Here is a 22,867-nt window from a genome sequence, read left to right on the forward strand (position 1 = left end):
GGGCATGCTATTCATCCAAAAGTGAAAATGCTGCCCCCTATCCCAAAAAGGTTAACTGAACACCGACAACAACAAAACAAAAAACGAACGTGACGTTCTGCAGGGCAAAATAACAACCCGTGCAAAATTAAGAACCCACAAATGAAAGAGGGAAAAAGGACTACCAAAGTATGATTCCCAATCAAAGACAACGATAGACAGCTGCCTCTGATTGGGAACCACACTCGGCCGAAAATAATGAAATAGAAAACATAGAAATAAAAAAACTAGAATGCCCACCCTATTCACACCCTGGCCTAACCAAAATAGAGAATAAAAACCTCTTTATGGCCAGGGCGTGACACACTAACACTCACACCCTACGCTTTTATGGCCACTGAAACTGGGCCTTTTGTCCTCTCGTTACAGTTTTAGCAGGGAACCAACCCCACCCAGAATTTACTCCGCTTGGACTTACCCTTCGCAGGTTTCAGTCTGCGCAGGCTTACCTTCCGGGACTCACCCTATTCTTATAGTAGTCACATGAACTATCCCAATCAGAATTTACCCCCTAGGACTTACCCCACAGGTACTAGCCTGCTTGAGTTTACCTTCCGGGACTTAATCTATACTTATAGTACTAGCAGGAACCAACCAACTAGGAATTTACCATTTACTTTATAGTACTAGCAGGAACCAACCTACTAGGGATTTACCCCCTAGGACTTACCCTATAGGTAACAGCCTGTACGAGTTTACCTTCCGGGACTTACCATCTACCATAAAGCTACTACCGGTCAATATACAATGGGCCTATCGAATTAAACTCAGGCTCTCCAAGTCCGTATCCCGTAATTTGTTCAGCCTACGATTCTCATCTCCCAAAGATGTCAAAATAAGTGGAAACAGATATAGGAACTAGCCTACCTTGTTTGTTGCCAGCTCTGCTTCACTGATCTGGACTACAAATCGTGGTGAACCCTGCTCGCAGCACCGTCTGTTAGGTTCTAATTTCAGAGTAAATAACTCACGGAAACCAGAGAAGTTGAAGTTGAATTCTTCCCAAAGGGTCGACACAGCTTCAGACAAAAGCATGTTCTCACCATCACAATTATATATATCCCAATTTGGACACTCCTCCTTCTCTCCAATCCTTACATCTTATGGTTCGACAGGAAGAGGGTAACAGGATACTAAACCCTTATTACTCCCTTCAGGGGATCTGACCTGACCTCCTGACCTCAACCCCTCCTTTGCCTAATGCACAGATGTCCATCCGCTCCCCTATAGCAATCCTGTGATCTCCTCTTGTCCACCCAGCACATTCCACAGCCACTCTGTCCTTCTACAGATCTCACTCCTTTTTATACTATGCGTCTGATCTATCATTTCTTTAATATCTCAATGTTCAAAGTTTAGCCCTAATCAAACAATATGAAGTGTTGTTGTTTAGGTTGATTTTCTTTTGTCTTTGCTTCAATACAAACCTCACCAGATTGGGTTTGCTGTCTGGTCGGGATTTCTCCCAAAGGGTTAGCCCTCTAACTCCCTGACCCTGTAACTCTGAGGTGAGGTCGCCAATATGATAAGGGAGTATAAGCTAATTTGTTTCAACAGTGTGTTGTATTTGACATTTGTCTTAGAAATATTTGTATTAATAAAATAAAATGTAATAATTTGTCATACAGGGAATAGTTTGTCTTGATTTCCCAAATCAGACATGCCCTATACTGTTCTTGTCGGTCCAGTCTCGAAGTTATGGTGAGAGTGACTCCAGATGGCATCTAGGTGCATGGAAGAGATAATTCGACCAAGAAGAGTGTGAGCCTCACCCCCTCTAACTGACTGAAGTAATGGCGACAATGGCGTTCACTACGGCCCTGTCCTGCACCACTTCTACCTGAGACCTTAATCTGAGCTAGCAAGGAGTGCGGAATGAGTCCTGAGACCGTGCATGTGGAGTGAGTATGGAGAGAGATCATGTCCAAACTCCTCTCATGCTGCTGGCGCACTGGTCGGAAAATGAAAAAGAAAGAATGGAATGTACAGAATGGTGGTGGAGGCTCAGGTGAGACATTCGTTCACTTGGGAAAAATGGATTATTCCCCAGATATTGAAATCGGGACATTATCAAGGGCCATCAACTTTGACAGGCATGAGTTACATGTGTGCCATTGGGAAGATGAACTGTAACGCTATCGGAAGAAGAAAATTAAGAGACGCCAGAAGAATGAGTAACGGGAAGGAGGGGGGTTGTCAACTGTACCCGTAATAGATTTAGCGTTGCTCTAAACTGTGTATTTGGGGTATCAGGTTGATTGTGGGGGTCTGCACACAAAAAATATATAGAGATACCTATCTGTCATTAACATGCCACTCACGACAATGTGAGACAGGGATAAACGGTGGCCGTGATGAGAAAAGTTAATGCTGGTAATATGAGTAGTACATACTGTATATATATTTCCCCCTGTCTGTAAACGTACATTCTGCCAGTGTCGGTGTGTGATAAGTTTAGAGTCTGGAATTCGATGATAGACTCAAAGTGAAGCACTCAGGACTGTCATTCCAAATTTGGGATGGATAATTTATCAATAGTTCTAATTATGATTTGGAAAGGAGAGAGAGAGAGCACTGCCCTTAAGCTGTGAGGAGAGCACAAAGTGGTTTCTGAAACTAATTCAATATTTGTAACAATCCATTGAGTCTAGGGAGGCTTTCCACCCAGGAAACCTTATCTTTTCGTGTCCTCCGAGAGGGAGGTTATCAGAGAACACACTAGATGGTAGCGTGGGCTAACCGTAATAGGGACATTGATAGTAGGGGCTTTGTTTTACCATTGACCTCCAATGATGAGGAAGAAGAAGACTGGGTACAACTGAGTGGGATAACAAACAATGTTTTCTAGGTGGCGTGGAACATGTGAGTGATCATTGTGCCAGAACTGACTAATTGACTTGAGCATGTCTTAGTATGTTAATAACTATGTGAGTGGCACAGCAGTAGTGATTAACGTGTTATGGGTTAGATGGAATAATCTAGGTGCAAATGTACTTGAGGCCAGAGGCAATGTACATAGGGGACAGAATGTTTGAGACAGAATGTTTCCATATCGGTGTTGACAGATCCTGGTAGGATCGATATCAGTGCAAAAGTTCCAAAAACCAAGGCATTAACATTACAGGGATTTGGGAAAGCGGAATTTAATATGACTGGGGCGGAGATTTGTGAGGCTCATTGTCACGTTCTGACCATCGTTCGTGTGTGTTTTCCTTGTTTTAGTGTTGGTCAGGACGTGAACTGGGTGGGCATTCTATGTTGGATGTCTTGTTTGTCTATTTCTATGTCTGGCCTGATGTGGTTCTCAATCAGAGGCAGGTGTTAGTCATTGTCTCTGATTGGGAACCATATTTAGGTAGCCTGGGTTTCACTGTGTGTTTGTGGGTGATTGTCCTTAGTGTTAGTTTGCACCAGTTTAGGCTGTTTCGGTTTTCATTACGTTTATTATTTTGTAGTGTTTGTATTTTGATTCGTGTTTTACGTTTGTTTAATAAACATGGATCGCAATCTACACGCCGCATTTTGGTCCGACTCTCCTTCTCATACAGAATATCGTTACAGAATCACCCACCACAAAAGGACCAAGCAGCGTGTCAACAGGCAGGAGCAGCGCGAGGAGACGCGCAATAAGGATTTCTGGACATGGGAGGAAATCCTCGACGGGAGAGGACCCTGGGCTAAACCAGGGGAGTGTAGCCGCCCAAAGAGGCAACAGGAGCAGCCCAAAGAGGAGGTATGGACATGGGAGGACGAATTAGAAGGAAGAGGACCCTGGGCTCAGCCAGGAGAATATCGCCGCCCCAAAGAAGAACTGGAGGCGGCGAAAGCGGAGAGGCGCAGATATGAGGAGGCAGCACGACGTAGCGGATGGAAGCCTGAGAGGCAGCCCCAAAAATTTCTTGGGGGGGGGCTAACAGGGAGTATGGCTACGCCAGGTAGGAGACCTGGGCAGACTCCCTGTGCTTACCGGGGGGCTAGAGAGACCGGACAGGCACCTTGTTATGCAGTGGTGCGCACGGTGTCTCCAGTGCGGGTGCATAGCCCGGTGCGGTATATTCCAGCTCCGCGTGTCGGCCGGGCTAGATTGAGCGTCGAGCCTAATGCCATGAAGCCGGCTCTACGCAGCTGGTCCCCAGTGCGTCTCCTTGGGCCGGCTTACATGGCACCAGCCTTGCGCTCGGTGTCTCCGGTTCGCCTGCATAGCCCAGTGCGGGCTATTCCACCTCGCCGCACTGGCAGGGCGACCGTGAGCATTCAACCAGGTAAGGTTGGGCAGGCTCGGTGCTCAAGAGCTCCAGTGCACCTGCACGGTCCGGTTTTTCCAGTACCACCTCCACACCCCAGCCCTCCGGTAGCAGCTCCCCGCACCAGGCTTCCTGTGCGTGTCCTCGGCCCAGTACCACCAGTGCCAGCACCACGCATCAGGCCTACAGTGCGCCTCGCCTGTCCAGCGCTGCCAGAGCCTTCCTCCTCTCCAGCGCTGTCGGAGTCTCCCGCCTGTTTAGCGCTGTTAGAGCCTTCCTTCTCTACAGCGCTGCCGGAGTCTCCCGCCTGTTCAGAACTGCCAGTCTGCATAGAGCTGCCAGTCTGCAAGGAGCTGCCAGTCTGCAAGGAGCTGCCAGTCTGCAAGGAGCTGCCAGTCTGCAAGGAGCTGCCAGTCTGCATAGAGCTGCCAGTCTGCAAGGAGCCGCCAGAGCTGCCTTTCTGCAGGATGCCGCCAAAGCTGCCAGTCTGCAAGGAGCCGCCAGAGCTGCCAGTCTGCAAGGAGCCGCCAGAGCTGCCAGTTAGCATGGAGCAGCCAGGGCCGCCAGTCAGTATGGAGCAGCCAGGGCCGCCAGTCAGTATGGAGCAGCCAGGGCCGCCAGTCAGCATGGAGCAGCCAGGGCCGCCAGTCAGCATGGAGCAGCCAGGGCCGCCAGTCAGCATGGAGCAGCCAGGGCCGCCAGTCAGCATGGAGCAGCCAGTCAGCATGGAGCAGCTAGAGCAGCCAGTCAGCATGGAGCAGCCAGGGCCGCCAGTCAGCATGGAGCAGCCAGTCAGCATGGAGCAGCTAGAGCAGCCAGTCAGCATGGAGCAGCCAGAGCTGCCAGTCATCATGGAGCAGCCAGTCAGCATGGAGCAGCCAGAGCAGCCAGTCGACCAGACTCTTCCAGATCTGCCAGTCGACCAGACTCTTCCAGATCTGCCAGTCGACCAGACTCTTCCAGATCTGCCAGTCGACCAGACTCTTCCAGATCTGCCAGTCGACCAGACTCTTCCAGATCTGCCAGTCGACCAGACTCTTCCAGATCTGCCAGTCGACCAGACTCTTCCAGATCTGCCAGTCGACCAGACTCTTCCAGATCTGCCAGTCGACCAGACTCTTCCAGATCTGCCAGTCGACCAGACTCTTCCAGATCTGCCAGTCGACCAGACTCTTCCAGATCTGCCAGTCGACCAGACTCTTCCAGATCCGCCAGTCGACCAGACTCTTCCAGATCCGCCAGTCGACCAGACTCTTCCAGATCCGCCAGTCGACCAGACTCTTCCAGATCCGCCAGTCGACCAGACTCTTCCAGATCCGCCAGTCGACCAGACTCTTCCAGATCCGCCAGTCGACCAGACTCTTCCAGATCCGCCAGTCGACCAGACTCTTCCAGATCCGCCAGTCGACCAGACTCTTCCAGATCCGCCAGCCAGCCAGGATCTGCCGGATCCAACCACCTGCCTGAGCTTCCTCTCAGTGCTGAGCTTCCTCTCAGTGCTGAGCTTCCTCTCAGTGCTGAGCTACCCATCAGTCCCGAGCTACCTCTGTCCCGAGCTGCCCCTCTGTCCCGAGCGGTCTTTAAGGAGGGTAACCTATCTAGGGACGCTAAGGAGGTGGACTAAAACTGTTATGGAGTGGGGTCCACGTCCAGCGCCAGAGCCGCCACCGCGGACAGATGCCCACCCACACCCTCCCCCATAGGTTTAAGTTGTGCGTCCGGAGTCCGCACCTTGGAGGGGGGGTACTGTCACGTTCTGACCATCGTTCGTGTGTGTTTTCCTTGTTTTAGTGTTGGTCAGGACGTGAACTGGGTGGGCATTCTATGTTGGATGTCTTGTTTGTCTATTTCTATGTCTGGCCTGATGTGGTTCTCAATCAGAGGCAGGTGTTAGTCATTGTCTCTGATTGGGAACCATATTTAGGTAGCCTGGGTTTCACTGTGTGTTTGTGGGTGATTGTCCTTAGTGTTAGTTTGCACCAGTTTAGGCTGTTTCGGTTTTCATTACGTTTATTATTTTGTAGTGTTTGTATTTTGATTCGTGTTTTACGTTTGTTTAATAAACATGGATCGCAATCTACACGCCGCATTTTGGTCCGACTCTCCTTCTCATACAGAATATCGTTACACTCATAGATTAAGGAAGTGGGAAATAGAGTCTCTGGGGAACGATACCACTCCTTGTGTATAGTGATACAGGGGAAAGAACATAGTAGAGGAAGGACAGCTAACAATGCACAATATAGAGACTACTATAAAGGCAAGTGGTGGGAGTAGGTGGGAGTAGCAAAGATAGTGTTGTCATTTCAGACACTGTTGTCAACTTTCAGTCAGGGCTTTATCCAAGAAGGTACAACGCTTGAAAGAATAGCCACAGATCCCTGTATACAGGAGGCCACATCACCGGAAGGGAGGTTTGCTGTAATAATAGCATCACATCTCCCGCAGAGTGTGATTCAGAAACATGTGACTTAAGAGTTTTGTACGGTTGGATACTCTTCCAACGCCACTAATATCTCCCCCATTCCTAACAAACCCGCAAACACTTGACATATCTCCCAGAAGATTGGGACCAAGTGACTGTAAAAGGAAAGTGTTAGAAGGTTGCTGCTTATCAACCGTTGGGACCTAAAGTTTACACTGTAAAGAGGGTGTTCACAAAGGGGTGGGGTGTATATCGGCCTTGGGATGGGAGATGTGTCCCTAACCTGAGCACACGGAAGTATTATCCACAGATACCGACTGTGGCAGAACACAGGATATCAGTGGAGATGTTGGTGTCTAGAAAACTGGGTATGGGTTGGGAGACAGTTAGGGAGTATCTGAAAGATTTCATTCTTGATCTATTGGTGAACCACAAAGGCAATAGGAGATCAGGAGCAGGAGACAGATTCAATGCAAAAGCTATTCTCACGGCTGTAGGGACAGCAACTGAATGAGCAGTAGTAGTAAAGCTTAACGCATTATTAATACTTGTTATGTTTTGTGTTTTCTTTTCCTTTTCAAGTCTTTCGCTATCACTGGAAAGGGAGAACGTCAAACGCTCCAGCTGAAATGTCATTATCAGTTGTACAATAGGAGGGGGAATAAGAGTGTGCATAGTGTGATTATAAATCAGAGGCCATAAGTCTCTGAGGTGTAAATATACAAATCAACTGGGAATGTTAATCATGTTTAATTTTCTGTTAATTTATAAGTCATTTCAAATTGTATATCATGTTGAAAGGAATGAGTTACTATTAAAAAAGGAGTGACTGTTGGATTCTCGCTTGAAATATACAGTACTTGCTATACTAGAAGTTAATGATTACATGTATTAGTATATATGTATACATGTATGTATATGGTGAGGTCGTTGGAGGGTGGATAAGAACTAAGGGGTATGGAAAGTTACTGAGTTAGGAAAAAGGCAATCATTTGGTTGTGGTCACTGATAAGATCAGGTATGAAGGTAAGACCCAGATGCAGACCGTGTCGAAGTAACAACAGGGGCAAAGTTAAAGGACGGCAGGCAGGCTCAGGTCAGGCACAGGTCGGTAATCCAGAGGTGGGGCAAAGGTACAGGACAACAAGCAGGCTTAGGGTCAGGCAGAGTGGTCAGGTGGGTGGGTACAGGGTCAGGACAGGCAAGGGTCAAGGGTCAAGAACCAGGAGAACAAGAAAAGAGAGACTGGGGAAAAGCAGTATCTGACACAAAAATGCTGGTTGACTTGACAAACAAGATGAACTGGCAACAGGCAAACAGAGGTCACAGGTATAAATACACAGAGGATAATGGGGAAGATGGGCGACACCTGGAGGAGGGTGGAGGCAATCACAAAGACAGGTGAAACAGATCAGGGTGTGGCAGATAAGGTTGGATTGCCGTGGATTAGATAGGAGTGAGGAATTCAGGCCGAGGTCAGGTTAGATGAAGTGAGAAGGAACAGCTCGATTACACACACCACTTAAGTTTCTGCCCAGCAACAGAGTATTGGCTGTCTAGATGTGCAAGGAGTTGACTTCGTCTAGTAGCTGGTGTAAACATGCCTTTGTCTTTGCAGCTGTTTGACCCAGTGGGGGAATAATAGTATCGCCATCTATACTGGGAGGTGTGAAATGCAGACAATTACCATGTGCCATATGCTCAGATAGAAACCATTAGCCATAACCATTAGCCCAAACAAAGAAATCAATTTTTCAAAGTTAATACATGTGCATCCAGGTATACTTATCCGGGTGAGTCAACTTATTTGAATGAAATGATTTAATACATGCCATTAAAACCTGTTTGGGATTGGCGTCCCACTAGCGGGACACCTCGACAACATCCGGTGAAATGGCAGAGCGCCAAATTCAAATTAATTTACTATAAATATTGAACTTTCATAAAATCACAAGTGTAATACATCAAAATAAAGCTTAACTTCTTGTTAATCCAGCCACCGTGTCAGATTTCAAAAAGGCTTTACGGCGGTTATCTGAGGACATCCCCCCATCATACAAATGCATGACAAACATATTTCAACCAGGGAGGTGCGACACGAAAATCAGAAATAGTGATATAAAAAATGCCTTACCTTTGATGATCTTCTTCTGTTGGCACTCCAAAAGGTCCCAGTTACATCACAAATGGTTATTTTGTTCGATAATGTTCTTCTTTATATCCATAAAAATTCAGATTAGCTGGCGCCCTTCAGTCAATAATCCACTCAGTTTCCCTAGATCAAAATGCATACAAAATGAATCCCAAACAATACTAATAAACTTTTCCAAACAAGTAAAACAACATTTATAATCAAACCTTAGGTATCCTAATATGCAAACACACGATAAATTTAAGACGGAGAATAGTATGTTCGTTACCGGAGATAAATAAGAAAGAACGCACTTTCCTCCACGCGCTTGGAAACACTACAGCCAAAATGGGAGCCACCTAGAAAAACTACAATATCTGGGTCATTTTTCTAAAAAACAGCCTGAAACTCTTTCTAAAGACTGTTGACATCTAGTGGAAGCCCTAGGAACTGCGATTTGGGAGGACTTAATTATAGTACTAGCCATTGAAAACAGTGGTAAGCTGAATTTTTATTTTTTGGGATGGTGTGTCCTCGGGGTTTCGCCTGCCATATCAGTTCTGTTATACTCACAGACATAATTGTAACAGCTTTAGAAAACACTCTAAAGGGTCTATCTAAATCTACCAATTATATGCATATCCTAGCTTCTGGGCCTGAGAAACAGGCAGTTTACTTTTGGCACGCTTTTCATCCGGACGTGAAAATACTGCCCTCTATCCCAATGAAGTTTTAACAAAGTCTGCTCTGTTTTGAAGTAGAAATAAAACATTTGACTTTATTACATTTAACAAAATGTTTAATGACTTTGAAACTACAGGAATTAGGTTGTCAACAGAATTGTGGATACTGTGGTCTTTTGAATGTAGAAAAACAGGAACGTCTAAAGCAGTGGTGTCTGCTGAGGGGAGGACGGCTCATAATAATGGCTGGAATGGAGCAAATGATATGGCATCAAACACATGGAAACCATGTTTGATATATATGATACCATTCCACTTATTCCATTCCAGCCATTACCACGAGCCGTTCTCCCCAATTAAGGTGCCACCAACCTCCTGTGGTCTAAAGTTTTCCCATGTGAGGCTGGGATGCGTGGGAGGGGCAACTGCGAATGTGCAATTCACCGACTGAGCAAGCGAACACGCCCTTTGTTTGCTACAAAGAGGGATTTCTGGAATGTATTTATTCCGCCAAAGGTTTCCATTGGACAAATTCAGGTAGGTCCCTCCCTGTTTTGTTCCGTTTGCTTCCATTTAAGAAACGTTTTGCAACAGAATCGGCGGAATGAATACACCCCAGGCCTCTCTTCTCTGTTTCTCACATTTTTTTGTTGGAAAATAGACATTGAATAGCTCAGAGCCATCCATTGCCATTAGACTTGTCATTGGATTAGGGACATTTACTTTGAATTGCCTTGGGATGACCTTTTTGAGTGTTTTTATATCCTTGGACAGGGACTTGAACATCCATTCAAAGACTCAGGCTACAAAATCATGTCAGTCCATTCTAGTGTCTTATCTGAGGAGTTGAGAAACATCTCAAAATTATACTTATGCTTTAATGACCTAATAATGTTTCAAAACTGACCAACATATGCACACCCCCAATTTGGACAAAATAGTCCTAATCATTGACCCCTGGAAAAAGGTTTTGCTCTAAACTGCAGTCCAGAATCATCCCGATTAATAATAATAATCTAAATGTAATTTTTTTCTGGGCCCAGTTTCATTGGTATTGTTAACATGGCTTTGCTTTTCCTCATTAGATTCTATGTAGATACATTTTCAATCCATTCTATGTGAATTCACGAAGCCCCTCTAATAGGCCAACCATAAGTTATTTATGTGTTTTCCCCTTTGTCATTGTTTGATTGCGGCAGTTGATCTCTGCCTAATAAAATCCAAATCATAAACACCTGTTGCTTTGCCAGAGGCTTCCTGTCTGTCAGCCCCTCACAGACCTCATTCCAACTGCCAGTTTATCCTTGTGTTGACAAATAAGAGACCAACAACTGTGGCATCACCAAAACAAGCATTTTCCTAGAGGCAAGAGGTGCGAGGCACACAATACAGACATTTGAGAAAGCAAAACGAGTTTCAAGTGTAAGTGCTCCACTTTCTGAAGCTCATCCCAAAGAGATGAACCATGCTGGCATGCTAGCTCTTGTGAAAAAGAGGAAGAGGCCGGTTGAGGCTGGTGCTCAGGGTCAGGTAGAGGTCAAGTTCAAGGAGGTGACTCTGTATCTGGTGGAGAGGAAGATGGGCAGCAGTAGAAGGAACTTTCTGACCAGCCTGGCCAGGTCAAAAGGCTTTAGGGTGGAAGATGTCCTCAGGTAGGCCAACCAGCACACTGTAATTCTCAAGTCAAACAGATTTTTTTGGTTTCCTTGTTTAACGGTCAAATTAAGGTATTGATCGTGTTATGGTTGGCCCTATGTCATGTTTTTCCATAACCTCCTGGTCATAATGTTGTTGCTCTATGTCTGATTGTTTGAAGTTTCTTGGTTCCAAGCAATGTCATTGTGTATTAAGAAGGAATCGGCCACCAGCCACCACACAATAGCCTGTATAACAGGCGGGTTGTTCCACCTCAAAAAGCACAATAAAGACACAATTTCGACACCCACCATCTCAGATTGTTCTGAAATTGTTTCTGTTGTTAGAAACAGATAAGATTAGCATTCCTAATTAGCATTAGCATTTTGTTGAAATATAATTAAATTAACTAAAGAATTAATTAAAGAAATTAACTCAATTGATTGCACCCAAATTGGCTATTTTAATTTATAGGACTCATATAAAATTGAATATTACCTAACATCCAATTTGGACCAAACAATGAGATAGACATGAGGAATCCAAAGAAATGGTCAAAAGCCACAAACAGACCCACCACAACCCACACCAATCTTGTATTCCATATTATTTTGTTACAGCCTGAACTGCATAATTCGTTTTACAAGCAGAAAATGATCCCATCTTGTCTACCATATTTTGTTATGTAGACATTTGGAAAGTTTACCGACCAACTTGCTGTTTCCTTCAGGCCTGTTGTGAAAATGTTGTACTCACATTCAAATGTTGGATGGGAGAAAAATGGTCCAAATTGGATGTTAGGTACTATAATTATTAAATATTACCGTGCATTCGGATAGTATTCAGACCCTTTGGCTTTTTCCACATGTTGTTACTTACAGCTTTATTCTAAAATGGATTAAATAAAAAATGTTCCTCATCAATCTATACACATAACCCATAACGACAAAGCAAAAACAGTAAAAAAAAAAGGTTTTTTATTCAACATTAAAAAACATAAAAACCTTATTTACATAAGTATTCAGACCCTCTGCTTTAAGACTCGAAATTTAGCTCATGTTTCTACAACTTGGTTGTAAATTAAATTGATTGGACATGATTTGGAAATACACACACCTGTCTGTATAAGGTCCCACAGTTGATAGTGCAAAACCAAGCTGTGAGGTTGAAGGAATTTTCCGTAGAGCTTTGAGACAGGATTGAGTCGAGAAACAGATCTGGGGAAGGGTACCAAAACATTTCTGCAGCATTGAAGGACCCCAAAAACACAGCGGCCTCCATCATTATTAAATGGAAGAAGTTTGGAACTGCCAAGAATCTTCCTAGAACTGTCCGCCCGGCCAAACTGAGCAATCGGGGGAGAAGGGCCTTGGTCAGGGAAGTGACCAAGAATCCGGTGGTCACTCTGACAGAGCTCCAGAGTTCCTCTGTAGAGATGAGAGAACCTTCCAGAAGGACAACCATCTCTGTAGCACTCAACCAATCAGGCCTTAATAGTAGAGTGGCCAGACAGAAGCCACATCTCAGTAAAAGGCACATGATTGCCCAATTGGGGTTTGCCTAAAGGACTCTGACCATGAGAGACAAGAGACCAAGATTGAACTATTTTGCCTGAATGCCAAGTGACACGTCTGGAGGAAACCTGGGACCATCTCTACGGTGAAGCATGGTGGTAATCCATTTTAAAATAAGGCTGTAATTTAACAAAATGTGGAAAAATTCAAGGGGTCTAAATACTTTCCAAATACAATGTATGTGAATCCTTCAAATGTAAAATGGCCAATTTGGGTGAAATCAATTTGCTTAATTTCTCAGAGGTCAAACTATATTCCAACAAAATAATGCTTCCGGGAATGCTTAACTTATCTCTTCCTGACTACAGAAACGATTTCAGAAACATCTGAGATGGTGGGTGTCATGGCTTGCTGAATTGACGTGGAGCCAACAGCCAGCCACAGGTTCATTTAATGATCCATTGTGCCATAGCTGGGTGGCAGCGGTAGCTAGCGATACTGAGCTGATCAAGCTCAGCCAGGCAGATAGAGCTGTATAGGTCTGCCTGAGGGGCACCAGTGGGAGGAGGCGAACTGGGAGGCTGTAGAACAGAGCTGCTGCCAGCTCCGCATCGCACCAGGCTGCGGATGATGGCAGCATTCCCAGAAACACAGCTTGAGCGCCTCTACGGTTACACTTGGCTTGATACAATTGTTTGAAACCAACCACAGGAAATAGGCCGTGTGTGCGCCTCGAACTGACATTCTGCCTTAGCAGACAGTTTGATATCAGCGGCAGTTTTGATAACACCTCCCTAACACAGCCTTACACAAACAAGATATTCTCTTGAACGTTATACACACACACACACACACACACACACACACACACACACACACACACACACACACACACACACACACACGCAAGCAAGCAGGCACACATACATTGTTTGGTGCGGCTGAATGCTGTTTGTGAGGTGGATGAGAGGCACAAACCTTCATTTATAATTTATCAAGTGTGATCTGATCAGTTTAACCACTTAGATAAATCCACCATTCTAATTTCAACTCTGAAACGCAAATACACAACACCTTAAGCATGATCAAGTTTTCTGAATTGTGAGTTTATCGTGGGAGTTTTGAGTGACGAGCTAGGTTGCGATTTTGGCTTTAGCTGCTGTGAAATTAATGGCATGTCGATAATTCTGTTATCGACACACACCTTCATTAATCTTGATCTTGGATCTCCTAGTGGGATGCAGTAGGATGCAGTGTACACTCCAGTTAGCACAGGCGTCAGCGCTCCCTATCTGAACCCCATTGACTTTAGCCTGTCCTTGCTCACTGCGCTGGAGCTCAGGGTCCCACTGTTCCTGGGAACTCCAATCTGGTGCAGCAGGGCATGCTTGCTCATTTGCATATCTATCTGCCGTGCCATTTTATATTCACTGCTGGTCGCAAGTCAGAAAAATATCAGGATTTTGGCCTAGATTATAGGGGCTGTGTTTCTGTTTAGAGGGCAGTGAGTAAAAGAGTAGTGAGGGAATGAGAGAGAGCATTCAGTTATTTATCCTTGAGAGAGCACTCTATTTTATTTATCCACCATGGCTAAATTCAGTACCTATATATCAATTTAAGCACAGAGTTGAATATCTACATCAGTCCACACTCGATTGTGACATTTTGAAAGGCTTCCTGTTTTTTTGTTAGAATCAACAGATGGCGATTAATCTGAAGGACAATTTATTTTTCCTTTTTCTAAGAGGATGGGTTTCACCACTTCTTTGTCTGTAAATAACAATATTCAGTACACCACAATAACTTCCAAAGTTGATGTTGACAGTGTGTAGAATATTTTTTTCTCTCAGTTTGGTGATAATATAGTCATATTCACACCTGCGCAAAGATATTGAATGTGATTATATGCTCTATCCACTCATACTGTTTGTGTTATCTTTGATGAGCCTCACTCTGTTGCTGTTATTGTTGTGGAGCCTCTCTAAACCTGGTCTCAGCGGCAGGCCAACCAACCAACCAGTACACCGAGCAGTCAGACAGAGCATAAGATTCACTGCTGATTTGGCCAATTAGGCCTTTGCCTCTCTGCTGAAGTGACGCTCTGTTAGGCTGTTGGGATGTCCTGGGAGGGCCGTAAGGAGCCGTTCCGCTGTTTTACCTCAGCTAGGAGACAGGAGGAGAAGAAGGAGCATGGGGAGGATAATCATGCATGGACAGGTGCTCTGATTGGCTCATTGGTATGGTAGTTACACACTGGTGGAACAGAGAGGGTTTCCGGCTGGGAGAAAACCAGACACGTCTGTTATGAGGATCCCTATGGAGCTGTGGGATACTCTAGGTCAGGGATGGGCAACTTTGAATGGGGTGGGTGCCATAAAAAATCTGAACTCACCATGAGAGGCCAAAATTGCACCTTAAGTTTTTCTACTATTCTAACTTGCAACATTAAGTTTCCCAATCCTGCTGTAGGTGAATGCATACCTTTATGGATCTCAATTGTGAATGCACATCACGACTGGCTTGCCGGTCCTGACATTTTCCTTAGTCCTCAGCTCTCTGTAGCCACTGGACGACTCCTCCGCTAGCGATGTGTAGCCCCCACTTGTAACCACATCATAAGGCTTTATGCAGGCTTTATGTCAAGTTTTACTGTAGTTTTACTGACCTGTGACTCCCTTCTTCCTGTTCCTTGTGCAGTGATGATGTCACTCACGTGGTGGCGGAGGACAATCAGGCTGAGGTGTTGTGGGCGTGGCTGATCGGACATGGTCTGAGGGATGTCTCCAGACTGGCTGTGCTGGACATCTCCTGGTTCACGGACAGCATGAGGGAGGGGAGACCTGTCAGAGTGGAGACCAGGCACTGTATTCAGGTGAGGGAACCTGTGGTCAGTGTGAGTGTATGTGGGCATTTACCGCTGTGTGTGTGTGTGTGTGTGTGTGTGTGTGTGTGTGTGTTACACACAAATCCCCAAAATACAAGTAAAGGAATAAAGAAATATCAGGACGAGCAATGACAATGAGTCCGGAAAATAAATATATATGTATATGATGGTGTGTATAGACATTATGGACAGCATATGAATAGAAAATATGTGTACATCAGTAGTTGTGTAGGATGAGCCTTGACTAGAATACAGTATATACATATGAAATGGGTAAAAGAGTAAACATTATTAAAGGGATCAGTCTTCAATGACTATGTACATTGGGCAGCAGTCTCTAAGGTGCAGGGTTGAGTACAGGGTAGTAGCCGGCTAGTAACAGTGACTAAAATTCAGGGCTGGGTGGAGGCCGGTTAGTGGTGACTATTTAACAGTCTGATGGCCGGGAGATGTGTATGTGTGTAGCGAGTGTGGATGTGTGTGTGTGCAAGAGAGTATATTTTGGAAAACAAAGGAAACACAGTATAGATGCTGTAGTTCTGAAAAACGCAGACAGTTGAATGAATTTGTCTGAGGAGTCACACACAATATAGCCCTCTCTCCCCACTGAAACCATTTGCTAGCAGATGGGCATCTTGGTGGGACTGTTTGTAATACTGTAGTATTTCATTAAAAATGCACTGACAAACTTTTGTACAATTTCAGCCAGTAGTTTTGAAAGTGGTGCTCATGAGCAAAAAGTGGACCCCGTTTTTTGTGTACTACTCATCCATTTAGCAAGATATGTTATGTCCTGCAAAATATATACATGTATATATAATTTAATATAATGTGTTATTCTTAATATCCTGGAGTGCACCTTTAATTGCTGCAGAAGACTACAACATGTCTGTATGATTGGTGCATTGGAGTATTCACGTCCATTTTAGCTATGTTGATTGGTTCAAGTCTATATCATGGCCTCTTGGTCCATGGTCTTACACTACCGGTCCAAAGTTTTAGAACCCCTACTCATTCAAGGGTTTTACTTTATTGTCTTTACTATTTTCTACATTGTAGAATAATAAGGAAGACATCAACACTGTGAAATAACACATATGGAATCATGTAGTAACCAAAAAAGTGTTAAACAAATGTGAAAAGCTGTGTGAAAAGCTGTCATCAAGGCAAAGGGTGGCTATTTGAAGAATCTCAAATATAAAATACATTTTCATTTGTTTAATACTTTTGGTTACTACATGATTCCATATGTGTTTTTTCGTAGTTTTGATGTCTTCACTATGATTCTACAATTCATGTTTTAAATTTTAAAAAAAACCTTGAATGAGTAGGTGTTCTAAAACTTTTGACCGGTAGTGTCTGTCAAATAGTCCCAGCTGGTATTAAATAGAACAACACAGTCCCACCTGCCTGTGGGGAATACAACCTGAGTGTACCTATGTTACCCCATTGCCTCACACCAAAATCTTGACCTTTTTCAAACGCAAATTTTCTTGTCTGCTTGTTTTAGTCATTTAAAAACAACATTTATGAAAAGCACAACATGTCTAAAGATGACGTTTCAACATTGCCTGCTCCCGAGCATTCTGACTATTTAGAAAAACATCATATGGTATGGCTTACCTCATGCCCCTTTTAATGACAGTGCTAGTGAGTGCTAGCTAGCTACCAAGGCCAACAACACAAACAATTGGACTTTACAGCTACAAGTAGTGAGTGGAGTTACAAATGGACTATACTAAACAAGTTAAATGTCTTACCTGTGATTCCACACGTAGCTACACATAGTGTAGTCTACTTGTACACTGGGTCCCCACATTTCCCGCTCTCCCACAATAAATAGCTTGAAGCCACTAGGCTCTTCTCGCATGCTATATTTCCCTATGCGGGAGCATTACAAACCACAGGTCAGGATTCTTGACCTGAATACGTGTACATTGAACAACACAGCAGCTTTTTGTCATGCTTTGTTATTTCTGTATAACAACACATGTTCAACGAAGTTGGTTCTTTTATAATGTGTGGACAATGTTTTCCCAATTTGTGGGCGTGGTCGAGGGGATTTTCTTCTTATTAGTGAATATTGACTCGGAGTATAGCGCAGACATTTTTTTATGTTTGGTTGCTAAGAGCCAGTGTTCATTTAAATCCAGTTTGACCCATTCTAACCATTTCCATGGCAATTCCAAATGAAAATAATACATTACGTTTGGTTGGAACTCAGTTTTGGGGCAACAACCCCAAGACTAGGTGTGCGACTTGTTTCTGCTATCTGAGATTATACATTTATCAAAAATGGACGTCTACATTCAGCAAATTGTCCAGTATTTCCCATGCAAGGGACAGGGACAGTATCCTCCTGGTCTGGAGGTCTCCACACAGAATACCACCTCAACTCCACCAAGCCCACTTTCTCAGGCATCCTCTGCTATAGGGAGGTGAGGTAGCTTGAGTTCACCGTAAGTGCCACCCTATTACAGTATCTACACTGTTAAAACCTATTGTGTTATCAGGTTTCCATAAATTTGTTTTATGCGGGTAAAGTACATATCAGATAAAACATTTCATGACAGGCCTGATAGAAACAGCAAATTTGCCAGGACACTTTCCAAATGTCGACAAGACAAAATATGCTAGACAAGGTGGGATCTTTTTGTCAGTAAAATGATTTATGCTAGAAATGGCGGTGGAAACGCTTTTATGCTCAAAGATTGATTTAATAACCATCATATTGAAGTAAACTTGGTAGTGTGAATTAGTCCATGAAAGAATGATGTTGGAGAAGGAGAGACAGATAGTAAAATGCAACCTTGAACATACTGAGTCAATTTTCTCAACGACATTTGCAATGATACTAATTACCATATGGTAACTGATTAGTCGGTATGTCACTGGTGACGCTCAATAAGGGAGTAATAAAATATAAAATCCTTATCTAAAGTTAATGAATTTAATGCTAACCGATTTTAAAGGGGAGCTTTATTGTGTAGGTGTGTGCGTGTGTGTGTGTGTTTGTGTGTATGCACGTGTGTGCATGTGCGTGTTTGTGTTTGCGCATTGGTGTGTGTCTGGGTGTGGGTGTGTCAAAGAGAGGAATTGTTGAGAGAACACTTAACTTTCTCTAGCCTCCACTCACATTAAGACATTTCAGTTTGCTTGACAGCGGCAGAAGGATCCCCCATATTGCTGTCGCATGTCAAATAGACCCATCGGCGTAACATCAGGACTCGGAGCTCGCTCCTAACCAAAACACAGATTTGTTTCTCCTGGAAGGCACTGTGGAGGCATCTACAACAGAATAAAGAAATATACTGTCTGGTTCTTCTCTTCTTCCTACCATAACTGGGTACAAATGTGATTCGAAATAATTTCAAATACTTTAGCTGGGCTGGATGGAGCTTGCCTGGCGTAATACAACCAATAGAAAGACCCACATGTGCAAACCCAGTCCATCTGACACTTCAGACAAGCTAAAGCAAATAAAGCATTTGAAATATTTCAAATAGCATTTTGAACCCAGTTCCACTTCCCACCAACCTCATCACAAAAGGGCTTGCAAGCCTGCCTTTCTGACAACATTATGCAAAGATATGACGAGTGTGTGCCAAAGCTATGCAGCAACGGATATGAAAATGTCTATTTCCCATTCCTGCGCAGCCATTCCTGCTATTCCATATGAAATGCTCAAATCTGGCCCATCAATAGATTTCTGGTGGCTATGCCATCAAGAAGCTGAGCTAATGATGCAATGTTAACATTTATCGACCTGTCTCCTAAGGTAACCACAAGCCTCTTTTACCCCGTGATGTATCCCTATTCTAAATTGCACAAGGCAATACACCATGGCATTTACGTGTGCCACGCTTCCAGTAGAGAGTTATAAATCTATTTAAGAGCCTTGTGTAGAGAGACAATATTCTCAGAGCTGGCTTTTGCAACACTTTTGCCTCAGGGTCTTCCTAACACTATAAAACATTATGCGTTTTACAACCATAAATATTTCACCCTGTACCCTGCACAGTGTGTCTGAAGGGAATTTTACCTATTAAAAAACTATTGAAATGTAATATTTCTGTTAGGTACTTACCAGTAGGAAAACATACACCGAGTATAGAAAACACTAGGAACATCTTCCTAATATCGAGATGCACCCCTTTTGCCCTTAGAACAGCCTCAATTCCTCGGGGCGTGGACTCTACGTCGAAAGCAGGATACTGGCCCATGTTGACTCCAATGCTTCCCAAAGTTGTGTTAAGTTGGCTGCATGTCCTTTGGTGCTGGACCTTTCTTGATACACAAGGGAATCTGTAAATGTGTGCCATTCACCCTCTGACACAATCCATGTCTCAATTGTCTCAAGGTTTAAAAATCCTTTAAATCCTGTTCATCTACACTGATTGAAGTGGATTTAACAAGTGACATCAATAAGGGATCATAGCTTTCACCTGGATTCACCTGGTCATGGAAAGAGCAGAGCAATGTTTTGTACACTCCATAATTGTATTTACTGATATCAATAATTATAATTTTTATATCAAAGTATTTATCAATATTAAAAAAAATATATGTTTTATATAAAATGTTATATGATAATGACCTTCATGGGGCGGGATTACATTTGCATGCTCCTACATACGGTCGCTAGTGAAAGTCTACACACACCTTGCACGGTTTTCTCATTTAGTACATTTGATTGCTTTTTCCATAGAACTACACAACCTACTCATATTTTTCAAAGTGAAAGTCAAATGATATGTAATAAAAATAAATGTTTTTAAGATATTAAAGTGTTTTGATTGTGTATGTCTTCACACCCCAGAGATAATTGGTGGAATCACCTTTGGCAGCCACAACTGTGACATTTTTTGAATAAGATTCTACCAACCTTGCACAACTCTTAGGGCAACATATCCATTGTTTTTGTCAAAATTACTCAAGCTAAGTACATTTGGTTGCGATCATTGATGGACAACAATATTCAATACTTGTCACTGATTTTCAAGCAGGTTTAGATCAGGACTGAAACGACTAGACCATTGAGGAATTCTCAATTCTCAAAAAACACCTTTGTGTAATTGTTCCTCTAAAAAATCTCAGTGTTAGGTTTTCTGAAGACTATGGCAGGTTTTCCTCCAACTTTTGACCTGTCCTTTGGTCCTTTCATATATATGTTGATCCTAACATACTCCACAGCCATTATTGGTAACAAGCATACCCATAACATGATGCTACCAACACAATACTCATCTTATTCAAAATTATTCACACCTGTAATGGCTGGCAATTGTGCTTCAACCAAGTATTAACAATGGCCAGGCTGCCGGAAAACGTGTGGCGAGGCGGTATTTGCCCCAGCACTTTTCAACATACTTTATTATGTATAAAATACAGTACATCGACACAAATAATTAAAAAGAGAGGCAAAGTAAGTTTTTGTTGTTGTCGATTTGCCTCATGGTTTGTGAACTCATGCACAATTTCTCTGTTCTTCACATTGGAGTGCTGCTGCAGGCTTTGTGTGTGTCTGACCAATCAAATTCAAGGAAAGTGCAGGTCTCTGAAGGTCCACTCTCCATTTTCCTCTAAGTATTTATTTAGCAAGCGTGATGAAACATCACTCCAGGCACCTAAACATTAGTGATCTGACATGCTGTATTGCATGGAAATTATACTTTTTTTTCATTCTGATCAACTGTAGGCTACTCACAACAGCAGCTGCATAGTCTAGCCTGCTCTGCACCCTGGCCAGAGGGACAGGGTGCATAGCAGGCTAGACTATGCAGCTGCTGTTGTTAGTAGCCTACAGTTGATCAGAATGTCCCTCTGGCCAGGGTAAACAAAGCAATAACGTTGTGTAGGCCTAGTTTTAGGCCATTTGTTTGCGAGAAAAAGTGGAGGGGATCAAATTTGGTTTATATTCAAACTTGAGCTGACTAAGCTATCTAGACTTTTTCAATCGAAAATGATGAACTGGAATTAATCAATAAGCACAATAGCTGACAGACTGTGTGTTGACTTTTATTTAGGCCTACAGTTGCATAAGGCAGGACTACACGATGCAAACCTGCTTAAAGCAAGCTCAGCCCTGTGAGTTTTCAGGGAATTCAGGGGATTTGTGACAACTTTTATACAACTAGTCTTTTTTTTTACTGAGGATTTTTTTTTAGACCTGTTGTAAACCAAGGTTTACAGAACCCATCTGCTGCTTTCTTATGTGGTATAACTAAGGGAAAGCAGTGGTGAAATACAGAATTGGACGATGTGAGGAAATTCTGGTAATAAACATTTCCCCATGAAATATCAACGTCTTAAAGTACTCACAATTACTTTTGTTGAAGATTCTGCCTTTAATCATTCCCATATTCCCATATTCCCATATGTTCATTTCCAGCTGGCAAAGATAAGTGGAACATTGGAAAGTGCTCAGAAACGTCAGTATAAAGGGAACCTGTACTAGCCACATTATTTAATGAATATGCACAAATATTATCAATAAAGGTGCAGATGAACTGATCAATCTTTTGGGTTTATAGACGAGGGGACACAGATGGCTGGGGTATAAAGTATTCAAAAAGCCAGATGTCAGTGAGGGGTTCATCACTTTTAAATACGTTTATGTTGTAATCACCCAATAGAAAACCCATTTTATCTTCATTATTAATCAAATCCAAAGTTGATGCAAGGTTATCAATGAAACTACCAATAAACTATTTACCAGAGAGAATTTCTATGAAAAGAGATTCATCATCACTGTTATCAGATGTAAGTGCGAGGTTCTCTTTAACAAAGAGTTGAAAACCTTTATGAACAAAAATGGACACTCCTCCTCCTCCGACTCTTGAGGTTCCATAGTGGTGAACAGCATTATAAGGAGATGTGATAAAACCATGGCTGTCTCTTCCGTTAACCATGTTTCTGAAAGGGCAACAAAGGAAAATGAATGATTGAGAGAAGACAGATAATGAACAAGGTGGTCACGATTTTTAAGAATACTGTAACGTTCATCGTCCTCGTCTGAGGAGTATGAAGGACCGGAGGACCAATGCGCAGCGTGGTACGTGTTCATGATGAATTTATTAAACACAGAACACTAAAACAAAAATAACAAATAGAATGACACGAAACGAAACAGTCCTGTCTGGTGACATACACAAAGACAGAAATCAATCACCCTCGAAACACAGGTGGGAAAAGGCTACATAAGTATGATTCTCAATCAGAGACAACTAACGACACCTGCCTCTGATTGAGAACCATACCAGGCCAAACGCAAAACACAACATAGAAAAACAAACATAGACAGCCCACCCCA

The 22,867-nt window shown here is 43.2% G+C and overlaps 1 protein-coding gene across 1 annotated transcript in view; it reads left to right on the top strand.

Annotated features, from left to right (window-relative positions):
• Window positions 1–10,980: 10,980 nt before the first annotated feature.
• LOC139381715 (deoxynucleotidyltransferase, terminal) overlaps window positions 10,981–22,867 on the top strand; it is a 137,790-nt gene continuing 125,903 nt past the window's right edge. The window contains exons 1-2 of the mRNA XM_071125441.1: window positions 10,981–11,174; window positions 15,369–15,543. Coding sequence (XP_070981542.1) covers window positions 10,981–11,174; window positions 15,369–15,543 — 369 coding nt within the window. The remainder of the gene's footprint in view (window positions 11,175–15,368; window positions 15,544–22,867) is intronic.

This window comes from Oncorhynchus clarkii, chromosome 23 (assembly GCF_045791955.1).
Source record: "Oncorhynchus clarkii lewisi isolate Uvic-CL-2024 chromosome 23, UVic_Ocla_1.0, whole genome shotgun sequence".
In the NCBI taxonomy this organism is placed as follows: domain Eukaryota; kingdom Metazoa; phylum Chordata; class Actinopteri; order Salmoniformes; family Salmonidae; genus Oncorhynchus; species Oncorhynchus clarkii.